This window comes from Aspergillus stella-maris, assembly GCF_047715825.1.
Source record: "Aspergillus stella-maris strain CBS 113639 unplaced genomic scaffold BDV14scaffold_11, whole genome shotgun sequence".
Classification (NCBI taxonomy): Eukaryota; Fungi; Ascomycota; class Eurotiomycetes; order Eurotiales; family Aspergillaceae; genus Aspergillus; species Aspergillus stella-maris.
The window spans coordinates 65,646-81,572 of NW_027396805.1; the positions used below are offsets into that span (position 1 = coordinate 65,646).

The 15,927-nt window shown below is 49.3% G+C and overlaps 6 protein-coding genes across 6 annotated transcripts; 1 reads left to right on the forward strand and 5 right to left on the reverse strand.

Annotated features, from left to right (window-relative positions):
• Positions 1-138: 138 nt before the first annotated feature.
• On the reverse strand, positions 139-1,901 carry BDV14DRAFT_168488 (phosphotransferase family protein). The gene has a single exon (XM_073767858.1). It carries the CDS (start codon positions 1,811-1,813, stop codon positions 434-436), a length of 1,380 nt encoding a protein of 459 aa, XP_073630787.1. The 5' UTR covers positions 1,814-1,901; the 3' UTR covers positions 139-433.
• A 711-nt stretch (positions 1,902-2,612) lies between these two features.
• BDV14DRAFT_168489 (uncharacterized protein) lies at positions 2,613-3,496 on the reverse strand. Its single transcript, XM_073767859.1, has 2 exons — positions 3,056-3,496; positions 2,613-3,002 (listed from the first exon to the last, which is right to left on the reverse strand). The coding sequence occupies exons 1-2, from the start codon at positions 3,255-3,257 to the stop codon at positions 2,860-2,862; spliced, it is 345 nt and encodes a 114-aa protein (XP_073630788.1). The 5' UTR covers positions 3,258-3,496; the 3' UTR covers positions 2,613-2,859.
• A 4,264-nt stretch (positions 3,497-7,760) lies between these two features.
• Positions 7,761-9,389, forward strand: BDV14DRAFT_197465 (TauD/TfdA dioxygenase family protein; the record flags this gene model as incomplete). Its single annotated transcript, XM_073772696.1, has 10 exons — positions 7,761-8,150; positions 8,206-8,234; positions 8,294-8,333; positions 8,383-8,425; positions 8,483-8,544; positions 8,599-8,689; positions 8,764-8,922; positions 8,982-9,081; positions 9,139-9,218; positions 9,283-9,389. 10 exons carry the CDS (start codon positions 7,761-7,763, stop codon positions 9,387-9,389), a joined length of 1,101 nt encoding a protein of 366 aa, XP_073630789.1.
• Positions 9,390-9,918: 529 nt separating this feature from the next.
• BDV14DRAFT_197466 (uncharacterized protein) lies at positions 9,919-10,314 on the reverse strand (the record flags this gene model as incomplete). Its single annotated transcript, XM_073772697.1, has 1 exon — positions 9,919-10,314. One exon carries the CDS (start codon positions 10,312-10,314, stop codon positions 9,919-9,921), a length of 396 nt encoding a protein of 131 aa, XP_073630790.1.
• A 900-nt stretch (positions 10,315-11,214) lies between these two features.
• BDV14DRAFT_13841 (uncharacterized protein) lies at positions 11,215-12,116 on the reverse strand. Its single transcript, XM_073766281.1, has one exon. It carries the CDS (start codon positions 12,023-12,025, stop codon positions 11,258-11,260), a length of 768 nt encoding a protein of 255 aa, XP_073630791.1. The 5' UTR covers positions 12,026-12,116; the 3' UTR covers positions 11,215-11,257.
• A 454-nt stretch (positions 12,117-12,570) lies between these two features.
• On the reverse strand, positions 12,571-15,925 carry BDV14DRAFT_188009 (uncharacterized protein; the record flags this gene model as incomplete). Its single annotated transcript, XM_073771011.1, has 7 exons — positions 12,571-12,927; positions 13,018-13,191; positions 13,251-13,451; positions 13,530-13,840; positions 13,903-14,114; positions 14,178-14,196; positions 15,904-15,925. The coding sequence occupies 7 exons, from the start codon at positions 15,923-15,925 to the stop codon at positions 12,571-12,573; spliced, it is 1,296 nt and encodes a 431-aa protein (XP_073630792.1).
• Between the last annotated feature and the right edge of the window lie 2 nt (positions 15,926-15,927).

The window sequence follows — 15,927 nt, forward strand, 5'->3', positions numbered from 1 at the left end:
TCAGACTTCCAGGACAGAGTCAGTCATTTAGGCCGTGATCTTGCCAATTGCATGGTTATGATCTACTTTTACGGAGTTCTTGGTCTGTCTTCTATCTCTAGCTTTCTTGTGCTATGGGCAAAGATCAAGGAAATGCGCAGGAGAGACCGCACCTGATAACCTCTGTTCCGAACTAAGACATGTTCGCTTCCAGCTACCGAGTATAATATATCAAGCCCAAAGGACAAAAGAGGGTCATGAGAATGTACTGCCTACGAGAATGGAGACATCTAGCTTATACAGCCATGGAAAAATGATTTTAGTTGTGACTAGCAGAGTCGGTGGCATAAACGTCTCTCTGAAAGTCATAGTGAAATTTCAACTAATTGGTGCGTGCACCTAGAACAGACCAGCTTAATTCAAGAACACTGAAAAAAGACGAATCAAGAGCGCTCTATAGCCCTTCCTTAGCCAAGAGCGCATCGAACCCCTTGCGTAGAATCTCCATCACCTCGTCCTCAACGTTCCCATCTGCAAATGAATGGAGTATATCTGAGTAGTCTATAGGCTCAAGTGGACGCTCGCCGGCAGCAGCGTATATCTCATGAACGAATTTGGAAACCACCTTGCTTCGGCAGCGTGGATCTTCCACTGCAATGCCCAGGTTTTCGGTAAGAAGGGACATCTGCGTCAAGTTGACTCCTGAGCTGGACCCAGAATGTTCGGCCATAAGCGCAATGTATATACCGCGATATTGAGCCAAGGTCTCCGGAGAATCCTCCCAGACACCTTCGGGCTCGACACCGTCGTCCATGGATGGTTCGTAGCCGTACATGGCAGGGTCCCAGTCCCGCGTAAGCCATCCGGGGTATCTTCTGTTTCCGATGCTGCGTGGTACAGTGGAGACGCCGTCCCAATCGATGATACTCAGCAGCTCGCCATCTTCAGAGACGAGAAAGTTCTGAACGTCAAAGTCTGGGTGCGCAAGTACGAAAGGGTCTGCTCCGCTTGGCTCGGGTATCCATGCGATGAGCTGGCGGAGGATCAAGCCGACTCCCTGCTGTACCTTGTGCGTTGGAGGATGTTCGTCGAGAAACAAAGTATAGTAAACTTTCGGATCGTTGGATGTTGGGCATTCAACATATATTGGGTCGTTATCTGCGTCTTCTGCACCGCTGAACATCTTCTGAAGCATAGCCTGGTGATCGACTCGGCGTAGCCTGCCGTCCAGGGTACCATCACGGAGTGTAGCAGGAGACGAGGATGTGAACTTGTCCAGTTGCAGCATAGCCTTGGAAATGCCCTCAAGAGCACGGACTCTACGTGAATGCGTGGTCTCGTGGCTGACATCCTTATTCAAGCGGTGTCCGAACCAGACGTTATATAGCGGGGCCCCAGTAACAAAGCACATGATAATATATGGGCAGTGGAGAGGGTTGTCGGTTGTCGAGGAGAAGTCCACGACCTCCGGCAAAGGAATTGATGTCTCGCGCCTGAGGAGACGCATTGTGTTGGCCTCTGAGGCTATTGACGAGGCGGATAGCTCATTCCATTTTTCAGCGGTGCCGTTGATGGGGATCTTGGCGATCCAAGAAGGGCCACCGTCAAACGTCAGCCGGAACAAGACATGATAGGATCCGTAGATGGGTTCGCCAACGGTAGGAGTCTTGATGGAAGCGTCTGGGTGAAGGCGTCGGAGAACATCGGCTGCTAATACAGGCAACTGCTCCTTGTCGAGAGCTGCGAGGACGGCAGAGAACATTTCCGCGTTGTCATCATTGTCTGATGAAGTAGATGAAAGTGACTGACGATCGGGTTCTTGTTTTTGAGACATAGTAGTTTCTCTGGTGTCGAGCACAGAAGCGCCAAAGGGAGGTAGGAGGTAGGTGAGTAGGTATAAATCTGGATGTCGTGGGTTATGAGCTGTGTTGAGCACGTGACGACCAGCAGCGTCCAATCCCTCCCTTAGCTGGATGGCGCCCGAGCATTCAGCCACCACTCGACCTACCTGGTGCACCTCTTAAGCGCGCGCCAAGTAGGCTCTCCGAAGGATCCTGAGGGCATGGGTGCTGTAACCAGTTAGGAGTTGATTACGCGAAGCCCTTCGATCACACCTCTACCTAGGTAGTGCGCTCCACCCATGTTCTTGAGCCTTTTACCCCACTAGGTGGGCAGTAGCCAATGCCTTGGAGAATTGCTAAAGCTATTTAGACCAGGGACGATCACTGCTCAGAAATAGATTCAGATTTGAAACACCGTGCCGGCGGCTACAATTCCAATCAATAACAAAACCCTAAGGATAGTGTTCCTCCAGCTTCAATGCCCGCCTTCCCCAGCGTTACCAGGGAATTGTTGGTCAAAGTGTCTCGAGGCTGGATTAACATAGATCTCGCCCATTTCGTTATCTGTCAGCCGACACCTACTCCATGCTTCATGGGAGGGGGGTTGAGATTCTTGGCGGTTACTCTCCAGCGAAAACAGCAGTTGCCTCTTGCTCCAAACCTTGTTTGGCGCTTGCCAGAGAGTGATAAAAATGGCATCGCAGGGATCTTACACAGAGTTCATATCGGCATAGCCGCTGCTCCTGGCGGGTATTGTTTGGACAAACGTGGCCGTTGCCGTCTTCCCTGAAAGCCACCAGCATGAGGCTGTATCGAGTCAGATTCAGGGGTATTGGTTGGTCTATCCCAGCACAAGTTGCTCTTCCTGGTGGCTACTGTTTGGATCACAGGCAATCTTCTATTTCTATCCGAACGTTGCTTGACGCCCTCAGACAACAGAAGGGAGCATGTGCTATATGAGCAAGATGCGCTTTGACCTGCTCCTTGAATTATAAGTAGGGCATCAGCAACATTGAAGCAACTCATATTATCGGACACATCAAGAAACCCTCAAGTCGAACACAGCAAATATCAAGCGCACTAAATATTCTTCTACTCTTTCTTCTCCCTCATTTAAGCCCACTACAAGAACGCCACTTCTCTCCAAATTGCTGATTTTGCTGCAACAATGGTCCACCACTGGTGAGTATCTCGACTACAAGTTGTCCCAAGACTCTACGCTGACGCTGTACCAGCCCTACCTGCCACAAAGTGTGCACTACTCGCTGCGTGAAAAAAGAGCACGTGCTTGAATGTCCTATCCATTTTGAATATTACAAGCCAGGCAATACATGCGACTCTTGCAACGATGCAGCAATCCGAGCTGCAAATGAGGAATCGAGGAGAAAGGCCGAAGCTCGTGGTGAGAAGGTCAGGAAGAGCTGATATCTGCACCATGTACCAGCATTCACATGTATTGTTGGACTTTTGCTGAGCGGCATATGGGACACATCTACTTTTGAGTCAAGGTTGTGTACGGCGCCTTGAATGAGTACTTATGTCGTTCTTTTTTTTATCGCAGCCTTTGCTTTGTCCGTAAACTTGCTTTCCCATTTTTCCAGAATATGTATCCTATGCCTTGCTGGTCTTGGGATGGGGTGTTTGTGTTTTGAAGTGTTTTGGCTTCTATATTTGCCACAGTCGTTACCTAAAGATGTTCGTTTGGTTTTATAACTAGTTGTGCTTACAGTATTCTAGTAGCCTGACTTTGAGATACCTCACAGGCCCTCTAGTCAATAATCAGGTTGTAGTAAAATTATTGACGCTGCACGTTAACCTTTCGTAATATAAAGGCTTGTTGCTCAACGCTTATGGGTGCATCCATCAATTACTGTGCGTCATTACAAAAAATATCAATTTCCATACAAGGACTTCGCTTCTGTTATAGGTACCTAGGTATGTCTACTCCGTAGAGCTGCCTAAGTATCTCAGCCCCATGGGACAAGCGGCCCCACTCCCGAAGTCCCTTAGCGGGGATCTTCAGCCGCACCCAGCCCCCCTAATTGCTGACACCAGGTCGAGATTGCGGCGCAGGATTCAGCTTCTGCGGCAAAGAACTTCTCTAGACTAGTCCGTATAGGACCCCGACATTATTCGAAAAGAAAAAGTTTCTGGGCATTGAATCATGCCGAGAATGCGCCGCAGAGATACGGATGATACTCGGATCAGGGACATGGACGATGATCCAATACGAGATATAGATGATGTGCGATTCAAAGAGAGAGATGACGATAGAAACAGAGAATCGGATGATAATGATGTCGAAGAGCCCGGGGAGACTGAAATTCTCCTACCCACTAACCGGCGTGGGCGGACAAGGGTGATATTCAGTCAAGCGAGAGAGCTTTCCAATGACGCGGACAGCTCCGATGCTGATGACAATGCGGCGGTGAGAGAGTGATCCTATATATGAGTTATCTCAAGGTTCCAAAAGGCTGACATACTCTGAAGCAGAGCCAGGAATCGCTCAATGTCCGCCTCCTCCGAATAGCAGCAGGCCGTGACACCGAAGCCGCCGAGAGGCTTATTTCTAAAGGCGCGGACTTAGATTATTTTCGTAGTAGGAGCGGTCAAATGCCTCTACACAAAGCATGTTCTACAGGTTCGACAGAGATGATTGCGCTCCTCCTACAGCATGATGTCGATGTCGAAGCTGTTGACGCCCGTGGCCGGACACCGCTTCATATAGCGTGCACAGAACGGAAATACCGTCATCCAGAAGATGCAGTAAAGCTACTGGTAGATGAGGGTGCGGATGTCAATCGTGCGCGCACCATGTACGAGAACGGCGCAGCGGCACTGCATATGGTGGCGCGGGACAGCGAAGCAGATGTGGCAGCGATATTGATCCGAGAGGGCGCAGACGTCAATGTTCGAGACGACCAGGGAAGGACGCCCCTACATCACGCGGCTGCGGGCGGGTCAATACGAATGGTCCTACTGCTGTTGGACCACGGAGCAGAAGTTAATGCGGTAGACAAGAGGGGATATTCGGCGCTGCATCTTTGTGTTGACAGCGACTTGAGATATACCATGGAGGACCTTCTCCGTATGGGAGCGGATCCGAATATCATAGATAACGATGGAGACACCGTTTTGCATCATGCGTGCCGGCACGGAACAAAAATAGCCGTTGAGTTGTTGCTAAGGCATAATGCGGACCTCGAGATTGAGAACCGAGCAGGGTCAACAGCAACAGAGTTAGCTAGGAAAAAAGGCCGAAGCGACATTCTGAAGGTGATACGAAAATGGGACCCAAACGCTGCAGATCTCTCCGAGAAGAGAGTCTCAACGGACGAACCGTATGGAAAAAAATTGGTCATGGTGGAAGAGAAAGACGACGAACACGTTTCACCAAATATAGTAACCCAAGATGAAACCCCGAATCCTGCCGAAAACGTGTGGGCCGGTGTGCGGCGTGACAATGGAGATGGCTTCATCTTAGCCCAGTACAACAACCACGATGTTAGTTTCGACGCCAAGCTGGAATCTATTTCCCCACGTGTACACGAGGGTAAAGATATGCACGAACTCCAGATAAAACTCAACTTCATGAGGCCATACTCCCTGGATCATCGGATACGTTATGCGAATATCGACGTTATGCTCGAGCCGGGTGCGGAGAAACCTGCTCCTAATATCCGCCACATCATGCCACAGGCTGATAGAGTTGAAGTCTCAGAACAAGAGATAACATCGGGAAAGACGTTCACGGTTGGTGCAAATGGCAATGGCGGGCCATCAAACGTCAATATCAGCATGGAAGGCTCCAAGAGCAAGAGAGCGACCTTCAAGGGGGTTCGAATTATTCATGGCGCGGTTAAAAACAACATGCACGCCGCCTGGCGCTTATACGAAGAGCCTGGTAGTAGAAGTGGTCTACCAGAGATCGTGCGTCTGCTCTTACTTGTACACTGTGAGGAGGAATTTAGTGTTCGCCTTGCGCTCTCGGTCAAGGCCTCTCATTTTCTGACCTTTGGCATTCCTCGCACATTATCAGCCCCAGCAGGTCCCGTGTACACGGTGCCGAAATTGAGCATCATAATGGCAAACCAAGAAGAGTCGCGACTGAGGCAGATGCTGAACGTCGCAGACCGCGCAGCACTCATGATCGAGAACTCGACGAAACTGGAAGACAGGTTTTCTCGAGCCATGCGAGACCATGCCAAACGGCACTTAATCATCCAAGGAGGGACAAAGGAAAACCACCTCCAAGAGTGGACGGACATTCTTGATCACTCTCAGATTAGCGACTTTAGAACTCTCAGGGAGAAATTGCTGGAGATTGAGGCGGACAGTGGGCGAACTGAGAGATCGCGGAGAAGGATAATCGAGGACAGAGTCTCATCACCATACTCTGACTCAGATTCAGACTCGGATTTGAAAGATCGACGACCATCACGGCGACGACTATCACGTCGGTATTCCTACAAGCCGGAGTACTCATACGAGCAAGGCGAAGAATATCCAACGTCCTCACAAAAGCCGCTTCAGAGCTTCTCTGCTGTTGGTCCTGGGTACCATGTGTCGCGCCTGGGTTGATCAATTTTGGACCATGTACAGAAGTCATAGGGAGGTATAAGTATTTCGGCAAAGAACAATATGATCTGGTTCACTTTTGTGAGCATTTTAACAATGATCCCTGTTTTCGGAGACTGGTTGTCATGGATGACTGTGTTGATCAGCTTCACCACAGCCGGATGCGAATGCAAGAAAAGAAAGAATCGAGTAGCCGGTATCTCTTAGTCTCAGACTACACTAGTAGACTCCCATCGCTTTTATTATTGGTAGAAACCAGCAAGGTTCACCTACCAGCCGGATAAGTGCTACTGCGAGGTTGCTCCTTCCAAATGAAGCCTATGTCCTTAAAGGGCCTCATATTGGTCACTAGTGGAATATTTAGCGCCGGGCTTGGTCACTGAACTGTCTAGTAGGTATTGCTCAACCGGATAAGTTTAACTTCTCGCGCTTCCTACAACAGCTGAACCTAATCATTGACGGGACCAAACAGAAGGTATTGAAGGACAATTGACAAGTCTGAGAGAGGCTGAGGATTATAGATTTATGAATAAAAGCATAATGAAAGCATATGGAATCATAGAAACTAGTAATGTAGTCATTTACTGTGTCTCTTTATATCCGAGGCAGTTATACAATAACCCTGGGGAGTTGTAGAATGCGTCGGCCCAAAGCAGACATTTTCAAAGGCGTTTAGTAAAGACATATTACGTCTAAAGCCAGAAATAGAGAGTATTAATCATTACAAACACGCCTAGTTGATCCGGCGTTTGATCTTTGACTGAGCTGTTGCTTTGCCGGAGAATAAGTCGTCGGAGAATAAACACAGATCTCACAAGGGCCAGGTCTTACCTATAGAAACCCCAGCTTCTTTGCTCGAAAATTTACAAAGGCCGAGGAGACCTGCAGCGATTGCATTGTGAGACCTGAGATCCCCCTGCAACTATGCGAGAAAACAAGATTAAATAGCACAATTCGTGGTTTGTAGCTATACTGCCGCTGGCAGCCCTAAATGCATGTACATTTTGACCATTAGCAATAGCCAGATTAGGCTGCCAAGCACACCATATAAAACCATAACAGTTTCTTCCTAGTTTAATCAGAACCCGGTAGGTCAATTATCCTGTCCGCAATTGCATTACCTGATCGTGTACAGCCAGTTCCATCTCCAACACCTACTTGCAATCCCTTGCTTAACTGACGCAATCCGCCCACATCCTTCTTCCCCAATTGCACCATACGGAGAGAATATTGCTCTTATAATAGATAAGATATACATACTATATAATAAAGGCTGCCTATCCCCTCTACCCCGCGAAGTAACTGGTATAATCCGGTACTTCTTACTTCTTGTATGCAGCAAAGAACAGAACCCTATACAAAATGGCCCACCTCCAATCCCGCCAACACATCTCCCCCGACTCAGGAACTCCCATTACACTGCACCCCCTTTTCAACCCCAAAATCACCTCGCATACGCCCCCCGAGCCCCTGCGTCAAGAAATAACCCCATCCCCCGACCGCGCGTCCTTCGCAGACCCCGAGAAGAAAGCGCTCTTCTCAGTCGCCAAACGCGTCGATCTAACAGAGAGCATCGGGACTGTTCTGGAGAATGTTCAGATTTCACAGCTTAATAAGCAGCAGTTGGATGAACTTGCGGCGCTGGCTACGGAACGGGGTGTGGTTTTCTTTCGGGACCAAGATTTGGATACGGAGGGGCAGGTTAAGGTTTTTGAGCATTTTGGGTTTTTGGATAGGCATCCTGCGCAGAAGGTTTGGTATCCATGAAAAAACGTGGAGGTAGATTGTTTACTAACATGTTGTGCAGGACCAGAAGGTTAGGTTTATTGGAGCGCAGTATGTGCTTGGCTGGGTCACTAATGGAGTTGCGTCTAGTTCGTTAACATTCATGGTAGCCGCGAGGACCATCGCGAGATTTTGAAGTACACGCCATGGGTATGATATATCCCTACCAACAAAAAGGCGCTGCTCACAGTAATCTCAGCCCAATGGTGATTTTCACGCCGATACTTCCTTCGAGATCAACCGTATGCCATCCGTACGTTCCGTCTCTGCATGACCAAGTTACTAACCGTGGGCTGCAGCGCCCTCCTACTCCTTGCTGCGCATGGAAGAGCACCCAGCGGTCGGAGGCGATACTGCTTGGGTATGTTAACATACTAAAGCCGCCTTGATCCAGATGGTTGGCTGACGAAACCAGGTCTCCCAATACGGCCTCTACGACGCCCTAAGCGACGCGTACAAGAAATTTCTCGATGGGCTGCATGCAGTGCACACATCCCGTTTGCAATGTACGCTACCTCGAACAACACTTTCCTTGACTGTTTAGTATATGTTGTGTCTAATCTCGAAATCTGATGAATAGACGACACAATCCTCGACCTCTGGGGCGTCGGTCCGAACCGCCCACCCATCGATACCCACCACCCGGCTGTGCGGACCCACCCGGTTACAGGGCTCAAGGCATTGAACGTAAATCCTGGATTTGTTACCGGGTTTGCCGAGTTGAAGAAGGTGGAGTCTGGTAAGTAGACGGTAGGAGATTATTGAGACAAAGGCAAGGTGACTGATTGGTGGTCGTAGACAAAATCCTCGACTTCCTGGCGTACCACATCCACGCTGCGGATGACCACTATGTACGGTGGAAGTGGGCTGTGGGAAGTGTGGCTATGTGGGATAACCGGTAAGGGCCCCGAAGCTGGAGTTACCATAGTATCGCGGCTAGACTGATGGGTTATAGCTGTACTCTTCATCGCGTTATTCCAGGGACGTACGAGGGTCCACGAAGAGGCATAAGGACTACGGTTTTTGGAGAAAAGCGTAAGTCGCCAGCTACGGAATCAAAACTGAAGATGCAAATACTGACAGGTAAAAACCTAACTAGCCTACTTCGACCCCACCAGCGAGAGCCGCAATGAGCGTAAGGCGAGAGAGAAGAAGGAGAAGGAGATTGAGGCTGGGAGGAATGGGGTTGCGGAGACCCCGGCCTGAGTAGTAGCATAAAGCACATCTCCGAAATCTGGTTAGGGAGGCGAATAGTCACAATGTAGTTCGACATCTGTCTATTTTGCTGTTTGAATAGCCCAACCGCGCTTCCATTCTTAGGATATATAGCATGACAAAGAAGGAACCCGATATCTGTGAGATTATGATTACTAGCGGCGTAGCGGCTAGTTACTCCAACCCCCTGAGGATTCGACCCCTCCATGTACAAGAGAGATATCATCAAGAAGAGTCTATCGAAGCAATAGAATTGAGCCCTATTGTTAGAGGCATCCGCTCCTTAGTAGGCTACGTGCGTGTAGTCGATACAGACGTCATTCTGCCTTCCTTCCCCTGGGCCTGTTTTTATAACAATATCTCATCCTCAAACCCAACATACCAAACCAAGCATAACATAACCCCTCCAAGGTGAAACCTAAGTAATAATGCAGGTCATGAGCAGACAGATGATAGGCAAACCTACAGCTTTCCTGTCAAAAAAACCTACCACCCAAACTCCTCCAGCGTCCCCTCCTCATCAACCAACCCCCCCCCCAAACTCAACCGGATCAACCTCAACAGCCGCACGCACAATCTGCCTCGCCGCCACATCCGCATCCTTACCCCCTTGCCCAGCCGTTAAGTTCGTTCTCGTAAACCCCGGCGCCGCGAGGAGAACCGAGACCCCCTCCTCTTTAAGCTTATATCCATCAAAAGCGGTATTCATATTCAACGCGCTCTTGCTACTGCGGTATATTGGTAGTTCCAAGTTATTGAGGTTGAACACCGAGGTTGAAGACAAGGCCACACCGATATGACCTAGCCCGCTGGTGACATTTACGATTCGGCGGTCATGGTAGGTTGAAGCGCGGAGGAGGGGGAGGAAGGACGCTGTTACGGACGCGGTACCGAAGACATTGACGTTGCAGAGCATTGCATATCATTCTCTGATAGTGAGGTTGGGATCATCGGGGTACCCGTTTATTCCGGCGTTGTTGATTAGAATGTCGATGTGGCCGAAGGTTTTCTGGACGAATGCTGCGGCGGCGGATATAGATGTGTCATCTGAGTTATCGATGACTAGAGGTGTTATGGAGGTACTGAGGGTTGATAGTTGTTTTACTGCATCGTCGGCTTTGGATTGGAGCGCGCGCCGATCAGGAGGTGGTATTTGTTGCTTTTCGCGAAGAATTGCGCTGTTGCGAAGCCGATTCTTGGTTTGCGCCGGTGATGAGGATGATTGGCTTCGTTGTAGACATGGTTCGTATCGGTCAAAGACAGCGGATATATAAAGGGTCGTAAGAGTCGCTGATAGGTAGATTATGGGGCTTGGATGGTGAGTTAGGTAGGGCTTCGAGGCGGGTTGGTGCGGACTAGCTTCATTTAAGCAGCAAGCAGGAGAACAAAGAAACATGATGACAGCGACTTTACCGGGCTTAGGATATAATAAAGTTTCAACCACCGGGAAGTCTGAGTAGAAGATCGTCAGCTATGCGTTTCACTGTTCGTTCCTTTCTTTTTCTTGAGTAACCTCGTAAGCTCCCCCCTTCCACGAGGCGGGAGGAACCCCGCCGGTATTCGTTCCACAGGTATCTCCAGCACTATTTCTGTGTAGATGTGAGTGCATTACAAGTCAACGGAGCGGTGCACTCATACTAGTCCTAGAATTAGAATTTACGGAAAATTATTGGTGACGGTGCATGTTCACAGGGCCCCGACTTTAGTCGACTACCCTATAGCGCCTCCAAGCTGGTGCTTACAAGAATCAATGAAAGCCGACTTAGTCTACTACCTACCCAGATCACAATAACACCCATAAGTATTGATAATAAATGTCAAGTCTTATTGGCACAAGTCTCTACTGCGAACTGCACCGATCACCAACCAAAATCTCCAAACTTTCCCTCATCATCCAAAACCCCAGCCTTCAGTCCTAACACCTCATTCGCTCCCTCCGTCGCAGCCCTCGCAATACATCTCCCACCAGCATCCGCATCTTTATGCCCCATATACCCTCCAAACGCAGTACGACAATATCCCGGACAAACAAGCACAGTCGGTATACCATCAGCTTCATTCTCGACATTCTCAGCAGCAGCAAGCATGTTAACCGCGGCTTTACTGGCTCTATAGACGGGGACTTTGTAATTCCACAGACTATACGTTGATGATTTTGACACTGCAACGCCAAACATCCCCATCCCGCTTGTGACTGTTACGATTCGACGTTGCGGGTAGCTTGAGGCGCGGAGGAGGGGGAGGAATGTCTGGTTCATGACGGCGACGCCGAAGACGTTTGTTTCGAACACCGCTCGCAGGTCCTCACGCAGGCTGGCATTCCCATCTGGTGAGCGGTTTATGCCGGCGTTGTTGATTAGGATGTCTAGGTGGCCGAATTTGGATCTGATGAGGTCTGCAGCGGATTGGATTGTGGCGTCGTCTATTAAGTCTATGACCACTGGTGTGAAGTCGTCCATGGCCGAGGATGTCTCTGAGGCGAGGGAACGAATTGCATTTTCAGCCTTCTCTTGCGAGCGAGCCGCGACAACAAGGCGGTATTTCTTTGCTTGAGCTAGGGCTTTGAGGGTTTCGTAACCTAGGCCTTGGTTGCCGCCGGTAACGAGGATGACTGGTTTGGAGGTCATGATCCTGGTTTGGGTGACGACTCGTCTTTTGTCAGATAGATCCTGTTTGTGCTACCTAAGATTATAACTGCATATTCTGGGTTTATATACCTCTTGCTTACATCGGGCCTAGTATGCGGACTTTAGCCTCACGGACTTTACATAGTATGTATCCCTACACCTCGGGCCCCGCGGCTTCCGCGCTGATTTCTTGGCGGCTGCCAACCACCAATTAGGGTTGAAGTTGCACGAGGCTCTCAAGATATCAGTCATGCGGCAGGCCTTTTTCCCTGCGCAGTGACGCAGCGTCTGGTAGGAGCTGTCCTAAACTCCGAGTAAAAGTATATCTGCAAGGAGAGACTACCTGGAGATACCCTCTGTCCCTGTCATCATGTCCGCAGGCGCAGGGAGTTTGTCACTGTCTTTACTTTCTACTGGTCAAATAGTCTTTTTGATGGCGAGGCATTCTCGCCTATTCACGAGCTGATTAGACTGTTCATTGTTGTCGTACTGTAGCTGGTTGGAAATTGCCTTCTTCAATTAGTAGGCTGTAATAGCCACGGTCCCTACGTGGTTTGAGGCTTTGCCTGCGCTATAATGGGCGACGGAAGCCCCAGCTCTTCTTCAATACTCTCAGGCACAGTCTCCGAGGAGTCAAACGGATCTGCTTCCTCGGGGCCCATGTCCTTCCCCCGATCATGCCTTCGCAGAAGCAGGCGATCAAGCGATCGATACGGCACTACTGTTCCCTGAGCCTGCGCAGCTTCCTTCTCCCATATGGTCTTTAAGAGCCAGAGCCTCCATATGTAGAGCACCAAGAGGGTTAAGACCACGGTGACAACAATAAAGATCCAGATACTGGGTTTTGCTATTGGCCAAAAGCGGTGCGTGTCCCAGTCGAATGTGGGGAGATCGAAGATTGCCTGTTGGGGTGCAGTAGGTTAGTTAGTGTTAATCATTGTGTCAGGCTAGTTTTTAAGCTTGAAACTAGAATATGGAGTGCGGTGCCTTACCGCAAGCGCAGTACCAGGTAGGAACACCATTGTCAATACGGCGAGCGCCTTCATCGCAGAGCTATCTTGGCTTGTTGCTATTGCAATGGCGCGGCTATATGAGGCAATCCTCTCGTTAATAACGCTGGCCCTCTGCGCTATTTGGCTGTCTTTCTGCGCGATCAAACCCCATAGCTTGTTATGCATAGCAAAGGTTAACTATAAAACTCTCGTGGTAGTTGAAGTTCACACACCGTCGTCAAAAGAAGACTCGCGTCATCTTTCAGCAAAGCCCCCTGTTGCTCCCGCGCCGCATACCCCATCGCGAGTTGTTGTATTCGCTGCCCAACCGCGCCGTCAAGGGAAACAGGTGTCCTTTCTTCCAACGTCTTGCTTAAGGCTCGCAACTCCTCCATATGACCCCTAAACATAGTCAAACAGCGGAGCATGCGGGTCTGCTTATGATGCATTTAGAAGATGGATTTCAGCCAGTCCGGGATCTCCGATAGATCCTGCGCAGGGTGCTCGCTGACCACTAGACGTGTCTTGGCCAAGTACCTGGCCTTTCTCTGGATCTGCCCGAACATATCCTCGTTTATTTTCCAGTATTCCCGGGTGATATTGTCGTGGCGCCCAGTCTGTATCTCGGCAAGCAAAACGGCCATGAGAGCGGGGTGCTTCGCTGCGTCTGAGGCCTTCTTGATCCACTGCACAATGTTATTGACCTCGCCACCGGTACAGCCATGTAGGAAGGCGGTTGTGGTGCTGCAGTTATGTTCCACCTTATGGCTGACGGCTAATATGAGGTCGTCAGGTAATGCGCGCTCTGTCCGGATTATGTACCCTGAGAATGGTCCTCAGTCAGCTCTCTGATCTGGACTATAGGTGGCAAGCAAGGTATCCAACATGAAGCTTTATCCTGTTCTGGTTTCCATGAGAGAAGGGATGTATTTTGTAGGCTTGTGGCCGTCTCAACGAACGGCGATTCGACACCTACATGTCCCAGTATGGCCTTAAGCGTAGGCTCTCCCATGGAGAAAGTACAAAGGTCCCAGGATGATTGAAGATCGAGAGGTAGGTTGTCTCCGTTCAAATAAAAGTTGTCTCTCAGGGATATGCTGCCTCTTTGTCAGCTGAACAGGTGGTTTCCAATGGGTAAAGTAGTCGCAGATCGTATTTACATTAGACGGAACTCCCAGTCTTTTCCATTGCCCCTTTGGTTCACGTTTTTAGATGGCTGTTTTGTGACTGGTAAATAATCTGGAGAATACTTCTATCATTATATCTGAGTAGCGTCATACGACGAAGTACTGACGTTTTCCAGTTTATTGCACGCCGCAGCAGCTGTGCAAACTTCGTGATGGAACTTCACCTCAGGCGCATTCCCACCGCTCCAAGAACTAGGGTAAAAGGGTTAGTTCAGTTGCCGAAAGGAGGTAGAGAGCCTGGAAACCCTAGGAAAGAACACACCGAGCTCGGTAAATCTCCACATAATGCACATCCTGCTCGATCGAGGGGTGGCGGGCCGAGTCCGTGAAGACGAGCCTTTCCCAGGAATGCTTGGCGCCGTTGGGACTTCATGTCGGTAGACTCATATTGGTAGGCGGTTAGATGGGTTTATGTTGCTGCGTAAGGAAGCTCAAAAGTCGAACTAAGTTCAAATAGCTGGCACGTAATGCCAGCCTTGCGAGGTGTAAAGAGGGGTAGACCGGGGCTGTGCCCATGGGCTAATAGGAGTGATAGCCTTAGGCGTGACTGGTTATTGACCAACTACATCGTCTGAGAATGCCTACATAAGCAGAGACTATCCATTCTCGACGTAAGCTGGCCCAGGCTTATCAAGCTTCATCTTACGTCCTTCAGTGTAAATTCCATTTAGTTTCTACATACAAAAACAGGCACTACTTTGGAACATCTGCGAATATGCCAAAACGAGAATGGAAGCTAAACGGCATCCTAGGCCGCGAGACACCCCCCGATAAGAAGAAACACGATACCAGGGGCGGAAATCCAATCCAGCATCCACCGCCGTCCGAGTCAAACCCTAGAGTGGCGCAAGAGATAGCCCCACACTATATCATCAGGCGGCGCTTGGTGGAGTTGCTTGACGAGCGCTTTCCTGGGCAGTGGGACTTGAGGGTATGTTGCTGTCGTGATATTAGGTCTATGCGTATTTGGCTTTCGCTTTCTCAATGCATTAACTTCTGGATCTCCTACTATCAGTTAATCTCAGAGGCGTGGTTATTGACTGCCCCAGAAGAACTGAGCGAAGTAAGTCTGATCCAGAGCCTCGGGTGCACCCTGTATAGAAGCCAGGGCAGTGCTATGATGGAATGCTAATGCGAAAACCAAAATATCAGGCAGAATTGAGATCCTGCCACGCGCATTAAATAGGGGCTAAGTCTCGCAGATCAAAGGATCGCCTGTTGACGCAGCGTCGCATTCCACGGTAAGGCTTATGGTAGGAATAGACCTCTCTATCGTTAATCGACGAGATGTAGCTGCAATGGCTACATCTGTGTTGGTGCTCTACAGGAAAATTCTGGCTACACATACATACCACGTGCACACAAAGTCAATTCTTGTTAAAGTTGAATATCTGTGCTTTACAGTTTTAGATTGACCAGAGAGATGGCAGATGGATTCATCATAACGGGCCTTGTCATATTATGGTGTTGAATAATATAAGATGGGAGTTCTTCTCTGTCGAATGGATGAAAGCCACTGATATAGAATTATGAGGACACAGTTTTACGCAAACGGCCCAGTGGTACAACCTATCGAGCTAGATATTATACGCATCTAATCACTTCAAATCCAGATTAGGAGTGGAAATCTGAAAACAGGACATTAGCTGCGGGCTTCGGACTTTTCTTGCTTCCAAAACAGCAAGCAAACACAAGGTACATTTTGAAGAAGTTGTTTCCATAA